Consider the following 23,471-nt stretch of genomic DNA (forward strand, 5'->3'; position numbering starts at 1 on the left):
GAATTTCAATTTCAGAGTGGCTACAACCATTTTGTAAAGATTATTTTTCTTTAAACTAATCATTAACTATGACTTGATGTTTAATCACAAACATTGATATGTATTTGCATTCATAGACATTGTTATCTCCAACTAATTTTTTTTTTAATTTACTACCATAGATCATACCTCACTCCTGTTAGGGATGAAGAGTCTGAATCCCAAAGAAAAGCAAGATCTAGACAAGCAAGACAGTCTAGACGATCAACACAGGTATATTTAACACGTATAACACAAATAAAAATACAAATATTTGTACATGTTTAATATGTACAAATAATCTTTTTCACTTTGCTCTGAAAAATATTGATGTCACTATGGTTACACTGTTAATAGTATATACATTTACCTATATATAACTTTGTATCTCTGAGTATTTGAGGAGGTTTTGTTTTATTTCTTAGTCCCTCATTCATTCATAACTGCATAATTAATTAATCATATAAAGTATCTAATAATTGCTATAGTTCTGTGAATATTTATAAGTCTGAGAGGGTGGAAAATAGGTTCTTTTTGGACATATTAAACAGCTAATATACACTGTGAGAAAATAAAGTCTCTCAGAGTAGTTAATTATCTTCTTACTCTCTCCTTGTCATTCTACTCATATTCCTTTGTGTTTTTACTTTTCACAGTATAAAGCTCTTTCAGTCTTAACCATTTCTTACCTTTCAAAGTGAACTGTTGTCTTAACATAGTTTTTTCATTTTTGTATCTTTATTTTCTTGGTCTAACCTCTAAAAACAGTATTCTTACTGAAATCTTCATTAAACTTTAACTTTTTAAATTTAAAACATAAATACATGTAATATATAAATCATACATATCGGTTCTTCCTTATCTGAACTAGAAACAGGTACTCATATAGTACGACTATTTTTCATTTAAAGATGAATGGGGCTGGGAAGGTGGCTCAGTGGTAGAGCGCTTGCCTTGTATGCATGAGGCCCTGGGTTCGATTCTTCAGCACCACATAAGCAGAAAAATAAAAGCCAGAAGTGGAGCTGTGGCTCAAGTCGTAGAGCACTAGCCTTGAGCTGAAGAGCTGAGGGATAGTGCCCAAGCCCAGAGTTCAGATTAATATAATTTGCTGTTCAAAATTTTAGTTATCAAACCAATTCTAAATATGCATCTTTGACTTTTAAGTCATTCATCTGTCTATTACAAAAATGTTCTTTTTGAAACAAACTTTATTCTTATCATTTATCCCATTTTGTATGTAGGGAGTGACATTGACTGATCTTCAGGAGGCGGAAAAAACAATAGGAAGAAGTCGTTCTACCAGAACCAGAGAGCAAGAAAATGAAGAAAAAGAAAAAGAAGAGAAAGAAAAACAGGATAAAGAAAAACAAGAAGAAAAGAAAGAGTCAGAAACATCTAGAGAGGATGAATATAAACAGAAGTACTCAAGGACATATGATGAGGTAATATATCTAATGAGCTATAACAAGTGGGATGAATCATTTGTATGATTTCAAATATACAAGAGATTTATGTGCTAGCAAAACCCATAAAATATGAAAAAATTTTAGCTGGAAGTTGGACTTGGAAAATTACTTTTAAGTATTCTATATTTTTTATTGTGTTTACTATTTCAAATAGGTTTAAATTTTAATGTTTCACAGACTTATCCACGTTACAGACCAGTATCAACTTCAAGTTCAACCACTCCGTCGTCTTCACTTTCTTCCTTGAGTAGTTCACTGTATGCTTCAAGTCAACTCAACAGGCCAAATAGTCTTGTAGGTATAACATCAGCCTACTCCCGAGGATTAACAAAAGAAAATGAAAGAGGTAGGAAGATCAAATATTTTTAACACATTGTTTTCTTTAAATAATGTTTAAAATTGGATATTCCTATTCTGAAAAGGAATTACTTAAACTGTGACTTACTTAGCCTAAACAGAAAGAATGCAAGCATGAACATGAGCAAAGTAGAAAACAGATACAGCAAATGCTGTGGTCTGAAGTTGATACAAAAACCTTTATAAGTTAATACAAAGATTTTCATGTCCACCTATGAAATGAATGTAGAGAAACTGGTGGGTGACTTATTAATGTAGCAGTTTTCAGGTGCTTTAATTTATTTCTTGCCTATGTAATGTAGATTGTATTTTTAAATGGTTTTGTTTGTATATGAAATTGTTTTCAACTAAAATCACCTAACACATTTGATGTCTTTGCTAAAACAAAATTTTCATAGATTTCTCATCTACTGTCCATTACTTTCTTATTTAATATACAATTCCTACTTGTTATCACAGGTGAGTACTAAATAAAATTATTCTTAATTTTAGACATTTTGTCTTTTCAAGCATAGTCTAATATTAAGCATAATAATACCAGTAATCATGTAGGGTAAGTCATAAAATTAAGTTTTTTTTAATTTCCAGATTTTTTCTTGGTGGTTATTGAAATATTTCAGTCATTAAACCACTAGATGTGAAGCCTGTATAGTGTTTATAAAAATTTTAAGCTACATGTAAGCTTAGGATTAATTATATATAAACTGGTTTGAGGGGCTGTTGCTCATGTCTGTAATCCCAGTTGCAGACATTAGGAGTTTTGAGGCCATAGGCCAGCAGCTCACGGAAAATATTAGACCACCTATCTCATCCAATAAAGTTGAGCATGGGCTGGGAAGGTGGCTCAGTGGTAGAGCGCTTCCTTGCATGTACATAAGCAAAAAAGGAAAAAGCTGCAAGTGGCGCTGTGGCTCAAGTGGTAGAGCACTAGCCTTGAGCTGAAGAGCTGAGAGATAGCGCCCAGGCCCAGAGTTCAGACCCAATGACCGGACCCAAAAAAAAAAAAAAAAGTTGAGCATGGTGGTAACTGCCTATTATCCTACCTACAGTGGGAAGCATAAGTAGAATAATTGTCTTGGCCTGCCCAGGCAAAAATTTGAGACCCTATCAAAAATCATTACTAAAATAAAAGGGCTGGAACTATAGAGCACATTTCTAAGAAGCACAAGGTCCTGTGTTCAAACCCCAAATACTACCAAAAAAAGGAAAAAGTTTGTATTTTTTGTTTTTCTTGAAAGGTTGAAGGCTAAGCATGTAACTCAGTAGTAGGTCATTTGTTTAATATGCACAAGTCATGTCTAGAAAAGAAAGACAAAAGAATTGCAACACTGAGGCTGAATTCTCACATGTTAACAGTTGGCTGAGTCTATTATAAAACACACCTATCACCACTCATCACTATGTCCTCCTGAGCCATTGTCCCATTTTACCCACTTATATTACATATTGGAGCTTCAGATCTTTATTTTTTTGGGAGGGGGGGGGAGTCCTCAGTCCTGTGGCTTGAACTCTCATCCTGGGCACTGTCCTTGCACTCTTCCGTTCAAGGCTAGCACTCTACCACCTGAGCCACAGTGCCACTTCTGGTGTTTTCTAGTGGCTTATTGGAGACAAGAAACATACTTTACTGCTCTGGCTGTCTTTGAACCGTGATCCTTAGATCTCAGCCTCCTGATTAGTTAGGATTACACGCATGAGCCACCAACACCCACCTGCTTTAGATCTTTGATCAAACTTTATTTAAAAATAGCATTAACCATTCTTTTGTTATGACTATTATTTTTAAATCATTTTTTATTTTAATTTAATAGAAATTAAATATACTTAAGTTTGAAAGTGTTAAATCATTCATGTTCCACGTACATGTACATTTTTAATGTATTCTGAGGCCTTGATATATTTTTATACAAGCTTGAAACTTTGCAGGGAGGAAACAAATCTTCTAACATTTTTATATTTATATTTTAACATTGATTTATTGATTTATTTTTAACAAAAGACATACATTTTTCAGAAAAGTGTGAGCCATAATTTTGTCTAATATTAATAAAGTAAATATTGTACTACTATTATGTAAGTACTGGCAATAGTAGAAGAAATTGATTTAAATTTGTATGGGTCCTATAACTTCTCCCACCATTGATATGTTTGTATTTTTTTTGCCTCTTAGAATTAACTTTATATATAGCAACCTTGCTACCACACATTAATATCTAGAATCCCATTCTTCTTAAAGAATTTCATTATTTTCCATTCATCAAATGTTATTATCATTTCAGAAAAAGTTATTTTAGACACTAGGAAAATGAAGGTAGTTATTTTCATGATCATTAGGAATGTATCTTACCAGAAGTTAGAGTTGCACATTTATATCAAGTGTACAGGAGCACCAAAAAGATCAAAAACCTAACTGGATACATTTGGGAGGCTTCAAAAAGTAAGCTGACCTAGAATTATCTTTACACATATTTTCAAAGCACTTTCAAGATAAATTGCTACCACTATTGTAATCTTTAACAGAGGGAGAAAAAAAAGAAGAGGAGAAAGAAGGTGAAGATAAATCTCAACCTAAATCAATCCGAGAACGTCGTCGACCAAGAGAGAAAAGAAGATCTACAGGAGTTTCCTTTTGGACACAAGATGTGAGAACCTATTAGAACTACTTTATAGTTTTCATAATGTTGCCCAAATATAAACTAATAATTTCTTATATGTCTGAAATTACATATTCTTGAACTCATCACTGTGGTTTAGACTAAAGTTCTTTATAAAAATGATTAACAAATATTTACATTCTATTATTTAAGAGCAGGAATTCTTTCACAATTTTGGAATAAAAATTGTAATGGCTATTGCTCAAAATATACTTTTTTATTATTTTAAAATGCTAAATTGCTCCTTTATCTAACTTTTACAAGTCTCATTTTTTTTTTAATCTCATTTTTCACAAACAAAATAAAACTGTAAGTTGTATGTAACAACTATTTCCATGTCCAAGAATTATGGGTAGAAGTAGTACTTATCAAATAACAGCAAAATTGTTTTTTTTCCCCATAACTCTTAATTGTGTGTCTGACATGGTTATTTATATACAATAGCACTGTTGATGTAAAAATTTATGCTGTTTCAACATGGCACATAACTACAGATCAGCAAACATAATTTGTCTTTTTTGTAGTACCTTGATTTTCCCAGTTTTAAAGAACAGGCTTTTTCTTTCTTTTTTACTCATTTTTATTGTAAAACTAAGGACTAAATCTAGATAAGTGCTCTACAGCAGCTATTCTCAGCCTAGAAACCTTGAAGTATAACATATAGTAAAAACATACCTTATAAATGTAAAAATGGCAATGTAAAATCCCTATACTCAAATCTTTGTCATCCTTATTTTGAGAGTCAATTTCTTGATTAAACACTGTAGTTCATTACACCTGTTTCAAAAAGCTTATGAGTACAACTGTATGGTTTTTTTGGGGGGAGGGGGGGAGTGTCCAGTCGTGGGGCCTGAACTCTGGGCCTGGCGCTGTCCCTCAGCTCTTCAGCTCAAGGCTAGCGCTCTACCACTTGAGCCACATCGCCACTTCCAGCTTTTTTCTTTTTGCTTATGTGGTGCTGAGGAACCGAACCCAGGGCCTCAGGCATGCAAGATAAGCACTCTATCACTGAGCCACCTTCCCAGCCCCCAACTATATGTTTTATAGCTCTTTTTTTTTTTTTTTTTCAGTACTTGGGATTTGAACTCAGTATCTTTCACTTGGTAAATTAATATGAAAATGCTGAGTCACATCTTCAGCCATGTTCAGTGTTGGATTTTTTTTTTTTTTTTAGGATATGGTCACACCTATCTAGATATGAACCTTGATGTACCTACTTTAGGTCCCATCATCACAAATGTGCACCAAACCATTGACCTCCTTCTATGAAGAAGGAATTGATGAGATTTTTCACACCAGGTCTGGCCTGGTGTCAGTCCTCCTAACCTCAGCTCCCCTGTGTACTGGATGACAGGCATGTAAGCTGTGGGTCAAGGAGGGCGCTGGCCCCAAGTTGCCATTTTTCTCATCTCAGCCCTTTCCCCCAATAATATTTTATATTAGGAATTTCATAGGTAAAGCTGTACGTAGTATTTTTATTTTTTTATCCAATTTTATTCACGCTGTTTTTTTCTATCACAAAGCCCACTTTCTGGATGAGTACATTTGAACAGCTTTATAAGGACCCCTACCTCAGGTCCATATTGGCACTCTACAAGATTTTAGTTTTAGCCAACACTGATTTGGTTTTAATCTGCCATCCAGGAACAGGACTTTTTTCCCCTTTTTGTCACATCATATTTAAACCTGTAGCAGACAATATAAAAAAATAAGGTCTGAGTTACTGTTTTTTAGGAACTCAGCATCCTCACGTTTTTCTTTCTAATATCTGTGTTCTCCCATGAAACTGTAATATATCAAGACATGGAATTAATACAACAATAGCAGTGTCTCTGGCTCTCTGATTGACTTTACTTCCCATTTTTGTTAGCTAACAAAATGATAGCTTGTATAACTGTAATCTTTGGAACAATTATCTAAAAATGATATACTCACTTTATTGATGAGGTAATTATATCTAAATTTTTTAAAATAATTTTAAGTCCCATGTGACTTAAAAGTCCCATGTGAACTAGCTTTTGGTTGGCAATCTCTAGTACTTCTATAGTAAACCTAGAATCAGTATGTTTGTAAATTTCCCTTTTCCCGAATTGTTGAGATTTTTTATAACCCTCCAGTAGAATATTTGTATAGGCTAGATTATAAATTTTTAGCCTAGTATGACTTTGATTTTCTGTTCTATACTCTGTAGATTTCCAAGAGATTTCTAGAAGGAACTCCACTAAACATAATATGACGTTTGCATTAGGCTTGCTTAACTTAGCAAATCTAGCCTTTCATTTTCACATAAAACAATGAATTTAGTTCTGTTTTTACTGCTTTATTATGAGTGGAAAAATAAGTACTTATTTTGACTTTTGAAGTATATACACTATCATATAAAGTGGAATTTCTTTTCTTTATCATGTTAAAAGAGTTTTTCTAAATACAGTAGGAAAAAATGAACTTAAAATCAGTTTTTCCTGGGTGGGGAATGTAGCATAGTCAAAGAGCACTTGCCTAGCACATGCTAGGTTCAGTCTCTAGCACTACAGTTAAAAAAAAAAAAATCAGGTTTTATTTTGCTCTATTTCTTGATATATTTTTCTTGAGTCACTTATCTTTTTCTGTTTTCATAAAATAAATTGGTAATCTATTTCAGAGTGATGAAAATGAACAAGAACAACAATCAGATACAGAAGAAGGGTCCAATAAAAAAGAAACTCAGGTAAAGAGCCTGACTTTTTGCATTGAGTAATATTTATAAAGATTGCTTTTAAATTATATTTAATTACATTTATTCACACAGAACAGTTATTGGACACAGTACTTACCTACTTATCATATTAGTAGTTACCTGGAAGTCAGGGAAGGAAGGATTGAATAGGAACACTAAGAATGTCTTAGAGATGATGGGATATTCTGGATCTCAGTTGCAATGATAGTTTTACTGATTTGCAACAGTTGTCAACTCATCCAGTAACATTCTAGTGAGGGTAGTTTATTGTGATTTACCCTTCAGAGGTGAAAAGGCAAGAAAAAGAATAATACCCTTGGGCTGGGAAGGTGTCTCAGTGGTAGAGTGCTTACCTTGCATACATGAGGCCCTGGGTTCGATTCCTCAGCACCACATAAGCAGAAAAGGCTGGAAGTGGTGCTGTGGCTCAAAGTGATAAAGCACTATCCTTGAGCTGAAGAGCTGAGGGACAGCGCGTAGGCCCAGAGTTCAGGCCCCACAACTGGCAAAATAATAATAATAATACCCTTGACCAAATGAAAATATTTAATGGATACTCAGAGTAGTAGAAATCCAGAAGTAATGGTCTCAGGCTTTACTTTTGTAAATGGCAGTTATATGAAAGTTTCTTCTGCAATGCTTTTTTTCTTTCTTTTTTTTTTTCTAAGTTGCCCTTCCCTTATCTGTTTTCAATTTGACTATTCAAAAAGATTAAATACTTTAAGGAGCCGGACACAGTGGCTCACGCCTGTAATCCTAGCTACTCAGGAGGCTAAGATCTGATTATCACAGTTCAAAGCCAGCCTGGGCAGAAAAGTCCCCATGAGACTCTTATGGCTCATGCCTGTAATCCTAGCTACTCAGAAGGCTGAGATCTGCTTATCACAGTTCAAAGCCAGCCTGGGCAGAAAAGTCCCCATGAGACTCTTATCTCCAGTTAACCACCACTAAACCACAAGTGATGCTGTGGCTCAAGCGGTAGAGCGCTCACCTTGAGCTGAAGAGCTCAGGGACAGCGCCCAAGCCCAGAGTTCAAGCCCCATGACTGACCAAAAAAAAAAAACCAGAAGTGGTGCTGTGGGTCACGTGGTAGAGCACTAGCCTTGAGCACAAAGAGGCTCAGGAACAGCTCTCAGACCCTGAATTCAAGGTATCCCCATCCCCTCCCACCCACAAAAAATGAAAATACTTTAAGGAGCTCTAATATTCACATAGGAATTTAACTGTACCACATGAGTTAGAATTGTGTAGCTAGGAATGGTGTCATCATTACCTTAAAATATATTCAGTAATAAAATTTCTGTGGTTTATTTAATTGTGCTGAAATGACTTCCTCACATGTATTTATTTGGCTAAAGAAATACTTAAATGTTGAAAGGTTACTGAAAATTGTAAATCAAGCTTATGCTATCTATCTATAGAACATAAATTTTAAAATAAGATAAATTTTTATCATGCAAAATTTGAATTACCTTATACTGTCAGAAATTTAGTTTTGTCAGTTGTTTGTTTTTAAAGCTATTTGTTGGTAAAAGTGGTTAGCTTACAAAAAAACTTAGTAATTGGGCTGGGAAGGTGGCTTAGTGGTAGTAATTAGGCTGGGAAGGTGGCTTAGTGGTAGAGTGCTTGCCTAGCATGCATGAAGCCCTGGGTTCGATTCCTCAGTACCACATAAACAGAAAAAGCCACAAGTGGCACTGTGACTCAAGTGGTAGCGTGATAGCCTTGAGCAAAAGCTCGGGGACAGTGCCCAGGCCCTGAGTTCAAGCCCCAGCACTGACAAAAAAAAAAAAAAACCTTAGTAATAAAAACTTGGCTGGGTGCCCTTGGTTTCCACCTGTAAACTTAGCTCCTCTATGATCTGAGGATTGCAGTTCAAAGCTAGCTCAGGCAGAAAAGTCTGAGACTCTTGTCTCCTCTATCAAAAAGCCTGAAGTAGAGCTGGAGCTGAAGCTGGAGCTCAACTGATAACATGCTAACCTTGCAAAAAAGGCACAGTGACAGGGCTCAGGTCCTGAGTTCAAGCCCCAGGGATCAGTACACACAGAAAAACTTGAGCCAAGTATAACACCAAGGCAAAAATCCACTAAAATAAGAGAAATTGACAATTAAACATGTGAAGTTGGCAATATAATATGCTAACATAGTATAAATATATCACTTTTTCCTGCTGAGTGAGCATAAATAATGGACATGTTTCTTAATCATTTTATTTTTTTCTTTAAGAAATACTGTATGTTGGTTTTTGTAGGAAGTATAAAACATGTTTCTAAATGTGATTATACTGTGCATATAAGAACAGTCACTGACTATATCCCCAACTATTCTCTGAGGAAAAAAACAGCAAACATAATGAATGTTATAAGTTAATTTAATAGTGTGATCATTCTTGCATTCAGGTTTTTTTAGGTTAATGGTTTAATTTTAATAAACCTGTGTTTCTTTTCTTTCTAGACGGATTCTGTTTCTAGGTATGTTTAACTTGATTTTAATACTTTTTTTCTTTTTGTATTTTCACTAAAAGCATTTGTTACTTCTGGATTCTGTAAAATTTAGAATTGGAATTAGATGGGTAATAAAGATGCATAAAAATTTAGGTGAGCCGGGCGCTGGTGGCTCACACCTGTAATCCTAGCTACTCAGGAGGCTGAGATCTGAGGATCGCGGTTCAAAGCCAGCCCAGGCAGGAGAGATCGTGAGACTCCTATCTCCAATAAACCACCAGAAAACCGGAAGTGGCGCTGTAGCTCAAGTGGTAGAGTGCTCGCCTTGAGCTGAAGAGCTGAGGGACAGCGCCCAGACCCAGAGTTCAAGCCCCACGACCGACAAAAAAAAAAAAAAAAATTTAGGTGAACTAGTTATACTTTTTAGCTTCTTTTGTTAAAGGCTATATTTTTGGCTGACTGGCTATGATAGTATAAAGCACTACGAAAGAATAAGAAGTTTTCTTAACCTTCCAATAATGACTCTTCTTAAGTTCTCCAAAGATTCCTAAGATATTTCAACATTGTCTCATTGACATAGGAACTGATGAAATCCACAGTTGGCTAGAAATTTTATTAGGTAACTTCTCCCTTAGCCTTGCTTTAGATATAAGAAAAATGGGTGAAGATATTTTTTTAAGTATCATCCAGCTCAAAATTACTGTATCCTAGAATCTAATCATGATCAGTTGTTTAGTTTATAATTGTTAAAGTATAGCAAAAAAAAAATGGATGCACTGATAATTCTGTTGAATTGAAATGTAGAAAAGATAGCCTAGTTCATAACCAAATTGCAAAGAATTCAGTTAGTAAGATTTATTCTTGCTATTTAGGAAAACCTGACACTTAGGTAATGTTATATTTCATCAAATTTAAGATGTTATTATTGTTAAAACATTTTTACCTCCATAAAAGGAAAAGTATTACCAATTAAACTTTAATACATCACTACTTAAAAGCTGTGTTCTGATTTCAGAAATGTTAAAATGTGAAAACAATATAGTTTAAATCTGTTGAAATAATTTATCATACTATAAAATCAGGATTCTCTTTTTTTTACTTTTTCTTCAATACAAGTTAATACAAAAATAAAAATATTTTAATAATAAAAATTAAAAATGTATCACAAAAGTTGATTTCATAGCAAATTAACGAAAATATTACTATTTTAGAATAACAAGTCACTGTATACTAATATGTATGTTATTGTAATTTGTGAAAGCCTGTAATAAAGTTTTTGATTTGAACTCATCTTTTAAAGATATGATACCAGTTCCACATCATCTAGTGATCGGTATGATTCCTTACTGGGCCGCTCTGGATCGTATAGTTACTTAGAAGACAGAAAACCTTATAGTAGCAGGCTAGAAAAGGATGACTCAACTGACTTCAAAAAGGTACTTGGGTTGTTTGATTATATTAAATTAAAAATAAGTTATCTCTTGTGTTGAGATATTTATATTTTAATCTTATTCTGAAAAACTTTTAATGAAATCAATATCATGAAAATGACTTTCTTTTTTCATATTTGTAAATTATTTGTACATAGATTACTTATGTATTATTTTCTAAAGGGAAAAGTATCCAAGACTTTATTTTACATGTATTGTCTCATGCAATTACTGTGATTGAACTGGAAAGGGACATTTAGTAGGCAGAGGTGTGAGGTGTATGCACACATTCACATTAACAGGGTCTTGCTATATATAGCCCAGGCTGGCCAAGCCTTAACTTGTAATCCTCCTGCTTAGCCTCCCAAATACTGATCTACCATATATGGCTTCTCTGTTTGGTAGTAAGCGTACAGAGAATATAGTTTGTAAAGAATAATAAAGTCCTGGGTAACTGAAAAAGTATGGTAGTTCTGGTGCTATTAGAATGAAGGTTGGAAATAATTAAGAAATCCTAGAAACTCAACAGTACAAAATTCTGATTATTATTTTTCACATAAGAGTTTAAGCTTGATGAAGTTTGTGGAGAAGACTTGTGATATTTGTCCATTTTCCTGGGTGACAGTTGTTTGAATTAAAGCTTTGACAGTTACTCTGAAGTGGGAGAACAGTTTTATAAAGAGTGTATAGCTAAGCCGGGTGGCTCACGCTTGTAATCCTAGCTACTCAGGAGGATGAGATCTGAAGATCGCGGTTCAAAGCCAGCCCGGGCAGGAGAGACCGTGAGACTCCTATCTCCAGTAAACCACCAGAAAACCGGAAGTGGCGCTGTAGCTCAAGTGGTAGAGCGCTCGCCTTGAGCTGAAGAGCTGAGGGACAGCACCCAGGCCCAGAGTTCAAGCCCCACGACCGACAAAAAAAAAAAAAAAAAAAAAAGAGTGTATAGCTAGCTGGGCACCAGTGGCTACACTTGCAATGGAGATATGTAGTCCTGATTTAAAGTCAGATCGCTAAATCTTCTTTAGAAGAATTTGGAAAATCAGAATTTTCTTTAACATCTTACATTTTTAAATGCCAGAATTATTTTATAAAATGTATACATAATAAATTAACTTTCTATAACTACTTATTTATAACCACAAAGCACCCACAAAGAGTTGAAATATTTTAATGTATCCTTTCTAATACATACACTACATTAGTCTTTCTGTTTTAATATAATCATTAAGATAACTTTTTTAAAAATAAAAGAGAGCAGAAAAATAATTTGGGGTTTTTTTTCACCTGATTTTTATAGCTTTATGAACAAATTCTAGCCGAAAATGAAAAGCTAAAGGCACAGCTACATGATACAAATATGGAACTAACAGATCTTAAATTGCAATTGGAAAAGGCCACCCAGGTTTGTATTTTTCTCTGTTACTTTCAAGATAATAGTTGTATTTCATTGAACCTAAAATATCACATTGAAACTTTCTATAATAAGACAAATTTGGTTATTGATAGTAGCTTAACTAGTAAAACTAATAATAATAAAAAAGATCAATACTGTGCAGTTTATGGATAAATATATTCTTTTTTTCAAGTTATTAAATAGAAATATAATTAAAAGTCAAGTTTTTATTTGTTATATATGGGATCTAATTTTTACTTCCATCATACATACCAGTTGGATCAAGGCATTGAAGTTTTTATAGCATAGAGGATGATCTTATAGTCATAATTTTTTTGTGTTGTGCTGTGAGTTAATTTTTTTGTGTTGTACTTGGCCTTGTACCTCTGGGCTACATCTGCTGCCCTCAAAATTTCTTTATAACAATTTTTATTTTATGAGTATTTCCTATTCTTCAGGTTAAAAATGCTTGATGAGGTGTAGTGCTGGAACAAAGTAATTTTAACTCCTCAGTGCTTCTTCCTATGGAATGCCAAGAGAAGACAATTTCAGTTAACAAAATTGAGATAGCCAAGAAGACTTACCATCTTGTACATAAGATCTAGGAATTTTCCCAAGGTCTTTTTCCTTGGAACATTCTAGTTCTGGGAAATAATAATAAGCACATCTCATCCTTTAAAAAAGCAATGCAAAACTTTGTGATCAAAGAATCTTGGGAATTGCTTCATAATTTAAATCTTGGAAGTTTTACAGGGTCTATTTATATGTTAAAAGCTCTAAGGAGTCCTGTAATTTAAAAAAAATACCAACAATTTAATTTTAACATGGTACTTCCTAGCATAAGCAGTTAGTTCCTGCCTCTTAGTACAAGAATCCAGCTTGGAAGCAGAATCTAAAATTACATACTCAGTTCTGATAGTGGTACCACATACTTCTTTTTGTCCAGTCTCTTTTGTCTCAGCAAGGCAAAATTTACTTCTGCAAGTACACTATCAGCCATAAATCTGGCGAGCAGGCAGAAGAGACAGGCCGTTGCCTATTCCTAACACAGCAGGCCCTTCCCCTCTGCTCAGATTGGTAGAGCTCAGGTTCACAATCTGCTCATAATTGGCTAGTTTGATGAACAGGGTAAGGTGTATTTACATAAAGGTGACATTAAGATACTTTATATTAACTGTATATAATCTCAAAACATACCCACACCCTCTGCTGTTTGTTGATCCATGTTATATATGCCTTCTGAGTTCTTAATTCCATCTTGGAAAAACCAGTCCCTTATCTTCACCATTTTTTATAATTGGTAAAATATCATGTTCTACCACTTGATCCATGCCCCCACTCCTTTTGCTTTTAGTTTTGTTTTTCAGGTGGGGTATCCAGCTAACTTTTCCCATGCTGGCCTCAGACTATGATCTTCCCCAGTTCTTGAGTAGCTGGAATTATAAGTGAATTCCACCAGGCCTTTCTTAAATTTTGTATGTCTTAACATTTGAAATGAAGAAAGTCTGAAAGAAAGTATCAAAAATTATCTTGGGAGCCAGGTGCCAATGCCTCCTATCTGTAAAACTGAACTACTCAGGCGGCTCAGCTCTGAGGATCATTGTTCAAATCCAGCTAGCACAGGAAAGTCCATGAGATTCTTATCTCCAATTAATTACTAAAAAGCCATAAGTGGAGCTGTAACTCAAGTGGTAGAGCCCTAACCTTGAACACAGAAGCTTGAAGAGAGTGCTGAAGCCCAGCATCAGTACTTAAAATAATAATAATAATAAACTTAGCTTCAAGTTCTGAAGATATTAAAATGTGATTAAAGCAGAAAATAATTATATAAAGGAAATATTTTTAAATTACCATATTAGGATCATTAAGTACTGTTTAGCATTCCATAAAGCCCTGGTTTTGATCACAAAGCACAATTACCATATTAAACAGTGAAATTGTGCTTAACTAAAATGACATACAACATATATTTTGTGGTTGGTAGTAACAAAAAGCATTTCTTAAAATTGGCAAATAACAGGGCTGGGAAGGTGGCTCAGTGGTAGGGTGCTTGCCTTGCATGCTTGAGGCCCTGGGTTCGATTCCTCAGCACACATAAGTAGAAAAAGCCGGAAGTAATGCCGTGGCTCAAGTAGTAGAGTGCTAGCCTTGAGCTGAAGAGCTGAAGGACAGCGCCCAGGCCCAGAGTTCAGGCCCCACGACTGACCAAAAAAAAATTTTTTTTTTTTGGCAAATAACACTCTTTGTGAATTAGTAAAACTGGTTATTTAGCAAATCTGCTTTTGAAAGACATGTCATTTGATAAATTTGTTCCCAGATATTTGACAATTTTAAATCTACTAAATTCAAAGTCCATCATTTTTTCTTTCCTTTATTCAAACCTATTATATACTTGAATGTGTATTATACCACCTGAATATTTTGATTTCTTTTAATACGTATTAAAGAAAGTTACTTTTCCCATCTTCATTGCACTTACATCCCATTTTGTAATTTCTTACCTTATTGCAGAGACAAGAAAGATTTGCTGATAGGTCACTATTGGAAATGGAAAAAAGGGTAAGTATTCCATTTTATTAACTGTTATTTTTTGTATAAGCAGTGTGGGTTTCTTGTATTCTGTTTTTATAGATGACAGTTTTAATTAAGTCTTAATTTGTCTCTCTAGATAGGAAATGGCCCTAAGAGTTAATGTATTGTATTTCTGTATTTTAGAGAATTTTTTAAATCATGTGTACTGAAATTATGTATTCTATAGTAATATTTAATACTGTTTTATTTTTTATAAATACATGTATATTTATTAAAATATTTTAATTGTGTACATTTACTTCAGTTCTCAAATTTTAAATACTTCCATTTGGGGGGTGCACATATGAGCTGGGCTTAGGGCTTAAACTCAGGGCCTGGGATAAAATACTCCAGGCTAGAACTCTACCACTTGAGCCACAGCTATACTTTTAGCTCTTTAGTGATTAACTGGAAATAAAAAATCTCACAAAGTGTCCTGCTCAGGCTGGCTTTGAATCATCCTTCTCAGATCTTAGCTCATTTAGGGAGCTAGGACTGCGAGTGTGAACCACCAGCACCCAACTACTTCCACAGATTGTAAATCTAGGAGATACAAAGATCATGGTTTAATAAAAAGAAAAAGGCTCAGGGACAGTGCCCAGGCCCCAGGACAGCACACACAAAAAAGGAAATGTACCTGTAGAATGTTTGCAAGTCTGCAGTGCAGTTGATCTAAACCTCATTGTAGAGGTTTTGTCAAAGAAAAAATTATATCTGGTAGCTATGACATCAAGGTAATATTGAAAACTTATTTTCTATTCCATTTTGAAAATTACCAGTTTGCCTTTTTCACAAAAAAAATGAAAAACAAGTACAAATTTAAAAATAATTTATTAATGTCTATCATGTACTAAATTATATCTTAAAAACACTATCCTTTTAGCATTCTGGAACTTTTTAAAATTAAGTTCTATGGTCATTTTTTTTTAATTGATACAACTAGTTGGGTATGGTGGTACATACCTGTAATCCTCATCTTCAGAAGATTGAATCAGGAGGACAGCCTGACTTGTATTGTAGAGCTCAAGATCACACTGTTGTGCTACATAGCAAAATTGTGATCTCAAAAAAGGAAGAAAAAAATTTTATAACTCGTAATCACTAAAAATACAGAATCACTTATATTTTAAATGTAATAGATAGTTATTATATATTTATATTACCATATAGTTTTATATAACCTTTTGAATTTTGATAATTTATGCAGAAGTGATTAGATTAATTCTCTTTACTCATTAATGGTTGACATGAAAGAACAAAATACACAATCAGAATATTTGTATTTGTTACACAGTCATACTCGAGAATAGTTTCTATTTCTTAGGAAAGTCGTATATTTTGGTCACAAAAACCTAATCTTAGCATAAGAATCAAATATATTATCTTTATTTTTTATCTTTATCAATCTTATCAAACAGAGATTATTGATACTTTGGTATCCATCCTTGTGATTCACTCGTTAATATTCTCACATTTCACCTCACCTCCTTTTTCTGCTTGTCAGATGCAGGTAAATTACAAAGTAGCTCATCTACTCTCAATTTAACAAACATTGATATTTGTAGTATTGAGAACTGCTAACATGTATTCAGCATTTTGTGTATATCAGATAAACACTGGGCTGAGCAATTTGTATGCATTTTCTCTTAACCATATTTTTTAATGTTTTTAATGTAATACATTTACCCAACACAGGTAATGGCTTGTAATTTTATAACTGTTTGTTTGAGCCTATAAAATCAAGCAGTTGAGAATAGAATTCTTTTCTTACTCTACTACTTTTAAAACCTTGAAAACAGCTAATAAAATTGAGACTTGGGTAAATTATCTCTCAACCAAAATTCTATTTCTGATATTTGACAAAGTTTTGGGGGTTTTGTTGTTGGTTGCGAGGCTTGAACTCTGGGTCTGGGTGCTGTCCCTCAGCTCTTCAGCTCAAGGCACTAGCTCTACCACTTGAGCCACAACGCCACTTCCTATTTTCTCAGTGGTTTATTGGAGATAAGGGTCTCATGGACTTTCCTGTCTGGGCTGACTTTGAACCTTGATCCTCAGATCTCAGCCTCCTGAATAGCTAGGATTACAGGCGTGAGCCACCAGCACCTGGCAATATTTGACAAATTTTGAGGATTAAATTTTTCCCTTATGCTAGTATTTTCAAAAATATAATTGCTCATATGAAATTTTTATGTGTTATTATCTAGGAGAAAGGTCTATATAGAGAAAGTTAATTTTGACTTGAAATCTTGAACCATGTGATTTTTAGATTCTATATAGCACTTGTAAGGCTATGAGTAGGATGCTATCTTTTTCTTAAAACTTACATATTTCAAAAACAATAGATATTTACATTTACAGTAAATGTACTGCATTACTAAAAATCAACATGAATTATTAATCTGAGAATGTCTTGGGAAAAGTTTCAGTGTCATTAAACTAAATGTAAATGGTTTGTATCTGAAAGGTGACCGGCAAGAGTCAGTATCTTCTGGGCGGTATGACCTAACCAGTTTTACAGTTCATCAATTACTGCTGCTTGCTTTTGGCATAACACCATAGAATGCTTATTTGATAAAGGAAATAAAACAGTACACTGCAATAATATATTGTATGTTGGCTTTGCCTGTCACTCTGAAATGAGTTATGCTAGAGTTGCTACTCCATTAGATCACCGCATTAATGCTACACACAGTATCAGCCTATATACAAAACTATAAAAGCAAGTGGATAAAATAATGGCCAGTAAACATTGTGGTTAGAGGACAAAGTGGTTAGATTTGCAAAGTACACATATCCTAGGCACCTTTGCTTTTGCTTTTCTGCTTCTATCACAGTAGTATAATTGCATCTTTGTGTGAGTTTTTTTTTTTTTTCCTTTCTTATACAGTCTTCAGTCTTGGAGATTGGTTGCCTATACTTTATATGAACAAAAAAAAAATGATTAAACACATTATGTAGCATCTCACCAGAAAGTTAGAGCTTTAAAAAAAGAGCTCATGAAGAGTAATAAAAAATAAAGATCTTCATATTTTCTCATTTTGGAAAGCTCTTTCACATCACTGGCATCACATTTTTCTATACACTGCTCCTGATTTTATCATTGATTCTAAAGTGTCACTATTTCACAATATAGAGAAAAAATTGAAACTGAAATCATTATGTCATTAATGGTACCTTAAATTGATCTAGGAACGAAGAGCTCTAGAAAGAAGAATATCTGAAATGGAAGAAGAGCTCAAAGTAAGTAGATCATGTGAGAAATAGTACTGCTTATGGATTTAAATGTTATGCAAGTATAAATGTTTATATTGTTCAAAGAGCTAATTACCCAATTAGTGAGTTATGTATATCTTTTGCTTCTCTTTCTTTCTAAATCCAGGTTGTAGTGAGCTAGAAGAAGATGTAAAACCCAAATCATTTTGACAATCTAAATGTATAACACTTTCGATATTCAGGTATAAAAATTAGATAATAACTATAAGAGGAAAGGTTTTGTGAAGCTCTTTATGTCTAAGTATACTTTTATGTTTCTTTAAAAATAAATCATGGCTGGGCGCTAGTGGCTCAGAGGCTGAGATCAGAGGATTGCAGTTCAAATCCAGCCTGGGCAGGAAAGTCTGTGAGACTCTGATCTTCAGTAAACCACCAGAAAACCGGAAATGGCGCTGTGGCTCAAGAGGTAGAGTGCTATCTTTGAGCTGAATTGCTGAGAGACAGCTCCCAGGCCCAGAGTTCAAGCCCCATGACCGAACAAAAATAAATACAAGGAGATAAAAAACATTCTTCTGTGGAAATAAAGTATATTAGAAGAAGGGATAAGCAAAGATGTATTAAATTCATTCTCTGTGAAAATATTTTTGAATTTTGACCACTCTGCAGGAAAAACAGAAAAAGATCATTTAATTAATGGCCTGTTACCACATTGCCTTAAATAAATTGTCCTCTTAAGACATAGTACAACATTCTAAAATTCAATATTTAAATGTTCTATTGAATTATTTAGTTCATAATGTTAGGCCATTATTATTGAGAGGCTTTGAAAAGTAGCGGCAAGTCTTTTGAAGTTTATTTGCTTGTATGTTCAGTTTGAAATGGAATTTTAGTAATACGTTGTTTACCTTTCTAAATCTTTTGGAATGCTCCTTTTTATTCATTACCTTGTAATTCTTTGTTTTCTGACTGTACTCTTCATTTTCTTTTTTTTTTTTTTTTATTTTTATGTCTTTATGTTCTGATTCCTGCAGAACCTGCACCAAATAAAGCAGATTCAGAGTCTGAGAGAGTTAAATGAAAGACTGCTGACTGAGAATAGGGCCTTGACAAGAGTGGTAGCCAAGCGCTCAGGGTTCTGTAGGCAACCGCATTCTGTGAGCCTGTAAATTATAGTTTCATCATTTCTTCTTGGTAGAGCCAGGCAGGTGTTTTTATTTTAGTGTGTTTTTTGTAAAAGCACATTTTTACAAATTAATACCATTGTGTCTGAAGTTTATCATATAACTCCTTAATTATGCATGGCTTCTCAGAATTTTTTTAAAGTATCACTAATAACATATTGCAACTTACAGTGTAAGACCAGGGAAAGATTTAGGAATTTAAAGACTTGTGCTAAAAATGTTCTGGGATTAAAATATGTCTAATTATAGTCCTTTATTAGAAAGAAAGTGGAATGCAAAAAAAGCATATAATTAACATGTAATTAATATATTTTAAAACCAAATTAAGCCTATATCATCTATTTGAAAATAACATTCATTGAGAACCATCTGAAGTTATGTTCATTTAGTTCTTTGTTACAGATACCTTAATGTGTAAATTCAAGTTAGTGTATTTTACATTTAAACATTCTGAACACAAATAAGAATTAATTGGTTCTATATAAAATAAAAAACTTCCTAAAGACGTGGCTTAAGGTAGTTTTTCAAGTAGAAGTTTTAGTTTATATAATTAGTAATTGTGAGAAGATTTTGGAATGTACTATTTCATGTCTCAAATATAAACTATTCCATTTATTATTTGACCTGGCAAAGCTGAATAATAAATGGAAGTTTATATAATTATTCTTAGTAGAAAATTAATTTAATTTGTAGCATTTTCATTCCTTCAGTTTGTCTGTAAAATTGAATTTCAGTGTTGCAAAGATAGGTGCTTTTCTCTTTGCTTCAAATACTTGTTTTGTGCATGATTGTTTTCTTGGATACATGTTTTACTATAATTTAAAATTTCCTTTATACTATTCTGATAAAAATTATTTTTAATAAGCACGTGTCTTGAAACAGACATTGTACTAGGTACTTAAGCTTAAGAAATTTTAATAATTTAAAACAAGCCTAATTCCCTCAAAACTTGCCTAAATAGACTGATTTTCTTGTAGAACAACAGTGTTATGGTTTTAACTAGCATAAATAAAAAGACTTTGGTTTAGGTATTAACAGGAACGTTCAAAGGAATTCACTTTAAGTACCTATCCTAACAAAAGCAGGCTTCATTTTCTTGGCTGCACTAATACAGTGTGCTTCTTAGTCATAATCAAGTGATATAGTACTACATTTCAGTAGATAACTTTGATAGAATAAACATTTCATTCCATTATCAAACTAATGGCTTCGCAGTATTTTTTTTCCTTCATGATCCTTGTTTTAGAAATTAGAAATACATATAACTGACAAAGATTGAACACTTTAGGTGATAACATTTGTTAAGAATGTTTTATCTTTCTATTGCAACTTTTGTTCTTCTGTTTTCCCCATGTAGATGTTACCAGACCTAAAAGCAGACAACCAGAGGCTAAAGGATGAAAATGGGGCCTTGATCAGAGTTATAAGCAAACTTTCCAAGTAGAGTTAAAAAACAAAAGCAAAAACAGAGCAGCAGGAATTGCACATACTAGTTACCCAGTGGACCATAATTGGCAGTCACTGGAAGCCTGAGAAGAATCCTTGGAGACTGTCATTTTCGGATATCCTGCCAAATGCCCTCTTATCTAGGATTTTTGTTTGTTTAATTTCTGGGATTTTTGTTTTGTTTCGTTATCAAGACCATTGTTTCATGTAAATGCAGCTGCTGAGATTTTTTTTAATGACTGAGAAAACTTGTTTACAGCTCCAGCATATAAGGAAAGTGTTCAAGGCCAGGTATGCCTCCGATATTTAACCAGTAAGCCTTAGTTGTACATAGATACTTTTGTGTCAACAGAAACTTTGAGCTCTCACAGAAGACAGTTATTCAGCATTTTTTGATGTGCCACAGTTTCCAGTTTTTCAATATTTAATTTTTTTCTTTACATCTAAGTTTGGGTTTGTATTTTTTTCTTTCTAACTCTTCATGTGGCAGAGTCTTCTATGTATTCACAGCTTTCTCACTTAACTGAAAAAAAAAAAAAAACCAACTTCCTCTTCTGAGGTAATTGTCATGTATTATGCTAATGTATTGTCTCCCACCTGAACCTGAATTGCTTGGTGGAACATTTGCTTTCACTGTTTGTGCAATATGCATTTATTTCTTATATGAATGCTTTAAAGTCAGTTGTGATTAGATCTTTTAAGACCTGTTTTCTGTCTTCATTGGTCACCTTTCGTTTTTGTTGTTTTTTTTAATTGTAGTATAAGATACTAGATTCTGTAACTTTCACATTCATTTTTAGCAGGTACTGAGTGATGCTGTATATATAAATAAGTGTATTGTTTTGATTTTTTAGACCACCACATGGCATGCTTGACTATTTTCTTATTTCAAATGTCTGTTAATGCAAAGTAGGCTACTCCGTGATAGTGTTAAAAACAAATTTGCTAACAATATGATACAACAACTTTAAAAGTTACACATTATATGGAGCCCTAGCTTTACAAAATTTTCTACTGTAAAGGACTTGTACTTTTATTTTGTTTTTATCTGATAGTATTCAAACATAATTAAAGTTGCATAAGATAATTGCTTCACATTTCACATACTTATATTTATCTGAGTGCTGTCTAAAACTGTTGTGCTAGCCAAAGTAATGCTATGAAATCATTTGCAGACCTAACCCGTGAGTTAATGTTAAATGCACTGTTATTGCCATATGAAGAGGCATTGACTTTGATACCACCATCATGTTCAGACCATTTTATACATTCAATGGCCTTTTTATAAATGAGAAAGAAAAAAAAGCAAAACTAAGTATATAGCAAAGATGGCTTTTATTTGGACAAAATAGCTTTTATATTTTCATTAAACCATGCAAAAAATACTACATCTTTTTGGCACATAACTGTCTCCTTAACCACTGAACAGTTCCGCCATTTGAATAAATTGTACATTGTAAAGCTTATAGTAGCTAACTGTATTATTGAGTGTATTGTATACTTTATTAAATGTGAATTTGTACCCCTTCATTTTAAAAGGTCATTGTGTCCTACTGCCTATTTTAGATTATTTTGGGGTTGGGGAAGGGTGTTTTGGTAAGCAGGATTTCAGTCCTCTTTCTTGATTGGTTTTATGAAGATATAAGGTTATGCTCTTACTACCAAGCTCAGGATTCTTGATTTTAAAGGTACAAGGATAGTTGTGGGGAATCTATTTTTGGTTATATTTGAACTGTATGAATGGTGGGTCTGAATAGAGTTTCCATGGTCTCATGTGGAGGTGAAATATACAGATAACTGATCAGTTTGAGTGACGGCAACATGTTCTGGTTGCACAACAGTAAGGCATGCTGTGGTTTATATTTGTGAAGTTTGGATGCCTGTGAAGAATGATTAAATACATGTTTCTAATATTTTAGTGTTTTGTATTTAGGTTATTTATTCTTTGTATCTAAAACTGAACAGCTACTGTGCTATATTGATTTTATTGGTAGTATTGAGCAGACCTTGTTTCTGCATGAAACTAGTTGCAAAACCCACTATTTTGGAAATAAAAATGTATTTTGACATATACAAATAAAATGAATAAAACTATTTTAAATGTGTGAACTTTTAATGAAGACATTTTAAATTTTGTTCTAGGCTATTTAAATTCTGCATGGGTATTTTTTCACTAATTATTTGGATACCAATTTAAATAACTTTTGAAATTGTAATATTGTGATAATTTGCACAACATTGTACGTGCAATCTGTAAATGCAATCTTAATTGCCATATTTATGCAATCTGTGTACCAATTTGGACAAATGTTTATATATTTTACATAAAGCTGTCTGTATGCAGAATCTGAGAACTAGTTTTTTATGATAAGTGGGTAAAAAAAATATTGGTAACAGTGAGTCTCAGTATAGTAGCACAAAATTTCATTCCCATAAAAGCTTTGTGTTTTTTTTAATTAAACTTATTCTTCTGTCTTAGCTATAAGTCTAGGTCTAGAAATACATATGAAAATATTCCACTAAAATAAATTTACTATTAGTTCATTGTCCAACTTAGATTTGACTAAAGTTCAGTCTAA

The 23,471-nt window shown here is 33.4% G+C and overlaps 1 protein-coding gene across 3 annotated transcripts in view; it reads left to right on the forward strand.

Moving 5' to 3' along the window:
- Ppp1r12a (protein phosphatase 1 regulatory subunit 12A) overlaps nucleotides 1-22,986 on the forward strand; it is a 108,790-nt gene extending 85,804 nt beyond the window's left edge. For all 3 annotated transcript variants that reach the window (XM_042699169.1, XM_042699171.1, XM_042699170.1), the window contains 11 exons: nucleotides 162-252; nucleotides 1,263-1,463; nucleotides 1,665-1,833; nucleotides 4,365-4,486; nucleotides 7,140-7,205; nucleotides 9,669-9,685; nucleotides 10,959-11,094; nucleotides 12,386-12,490; nucleotides 14,993-15,040; nucleotides 18,242-18,292; nucleotides 20,804-22,986. In XM_042699169.1, coding sequence (XP_042555103.1) covers nucleotides 162-252; nucleotides 1,263-1,463; nucleotides 1,665-1,833; nucleotides 4,365-4,486; nucleotides 7,140-7,205; nucleotides 9,669-9,685; nucleotides 10,959-11,094; nucleotides 12,386-12,490; nucleotides 14,993-15,040; nucleotides 18,242-18,292; nucleotides 20,804-20,890 — 1,093 coding nt within the window. In that variant the 3' untranslated portion in view covers nucleotides 20,891-22,986. The remainder of the gene's footprint in view (nucleotides 1-161; nucleotides 253-1,262; nucleotides 1,464-1,664; nucleotides 1,834-4,364; nucleotides 4,487-7,139; nucleotides 7,206-9,668; nucleotides 9,686-10,958; nucleotides 11,095-12,385; nucleotides 12,491-14,992; nucleotides 15,041-18,241; nucleotides 18,293-20,803) is intronic.
- Nucleotides 22,987-23,471: the final 485 nt, after the last annotated feature.

The sequence above is a fragment of the Dipodomys spectabilis genome, unplaced genomic scaffold (genome assembly GCF_019054845.1).
Source record: "Dipodomys spectabilis isolate Male_0828 unplaced genomic scaffold, ASM1905484v1 ptg000234l, whole genome shotgun sequence".
Classification (NCBI taxonomy): domain Eukaryota; kingdom Metazoa; phylum Chordata; class Mammalia; order Rodentia; family Heteromyidae; genus Dipodomys; species Dipodomys spectabilis.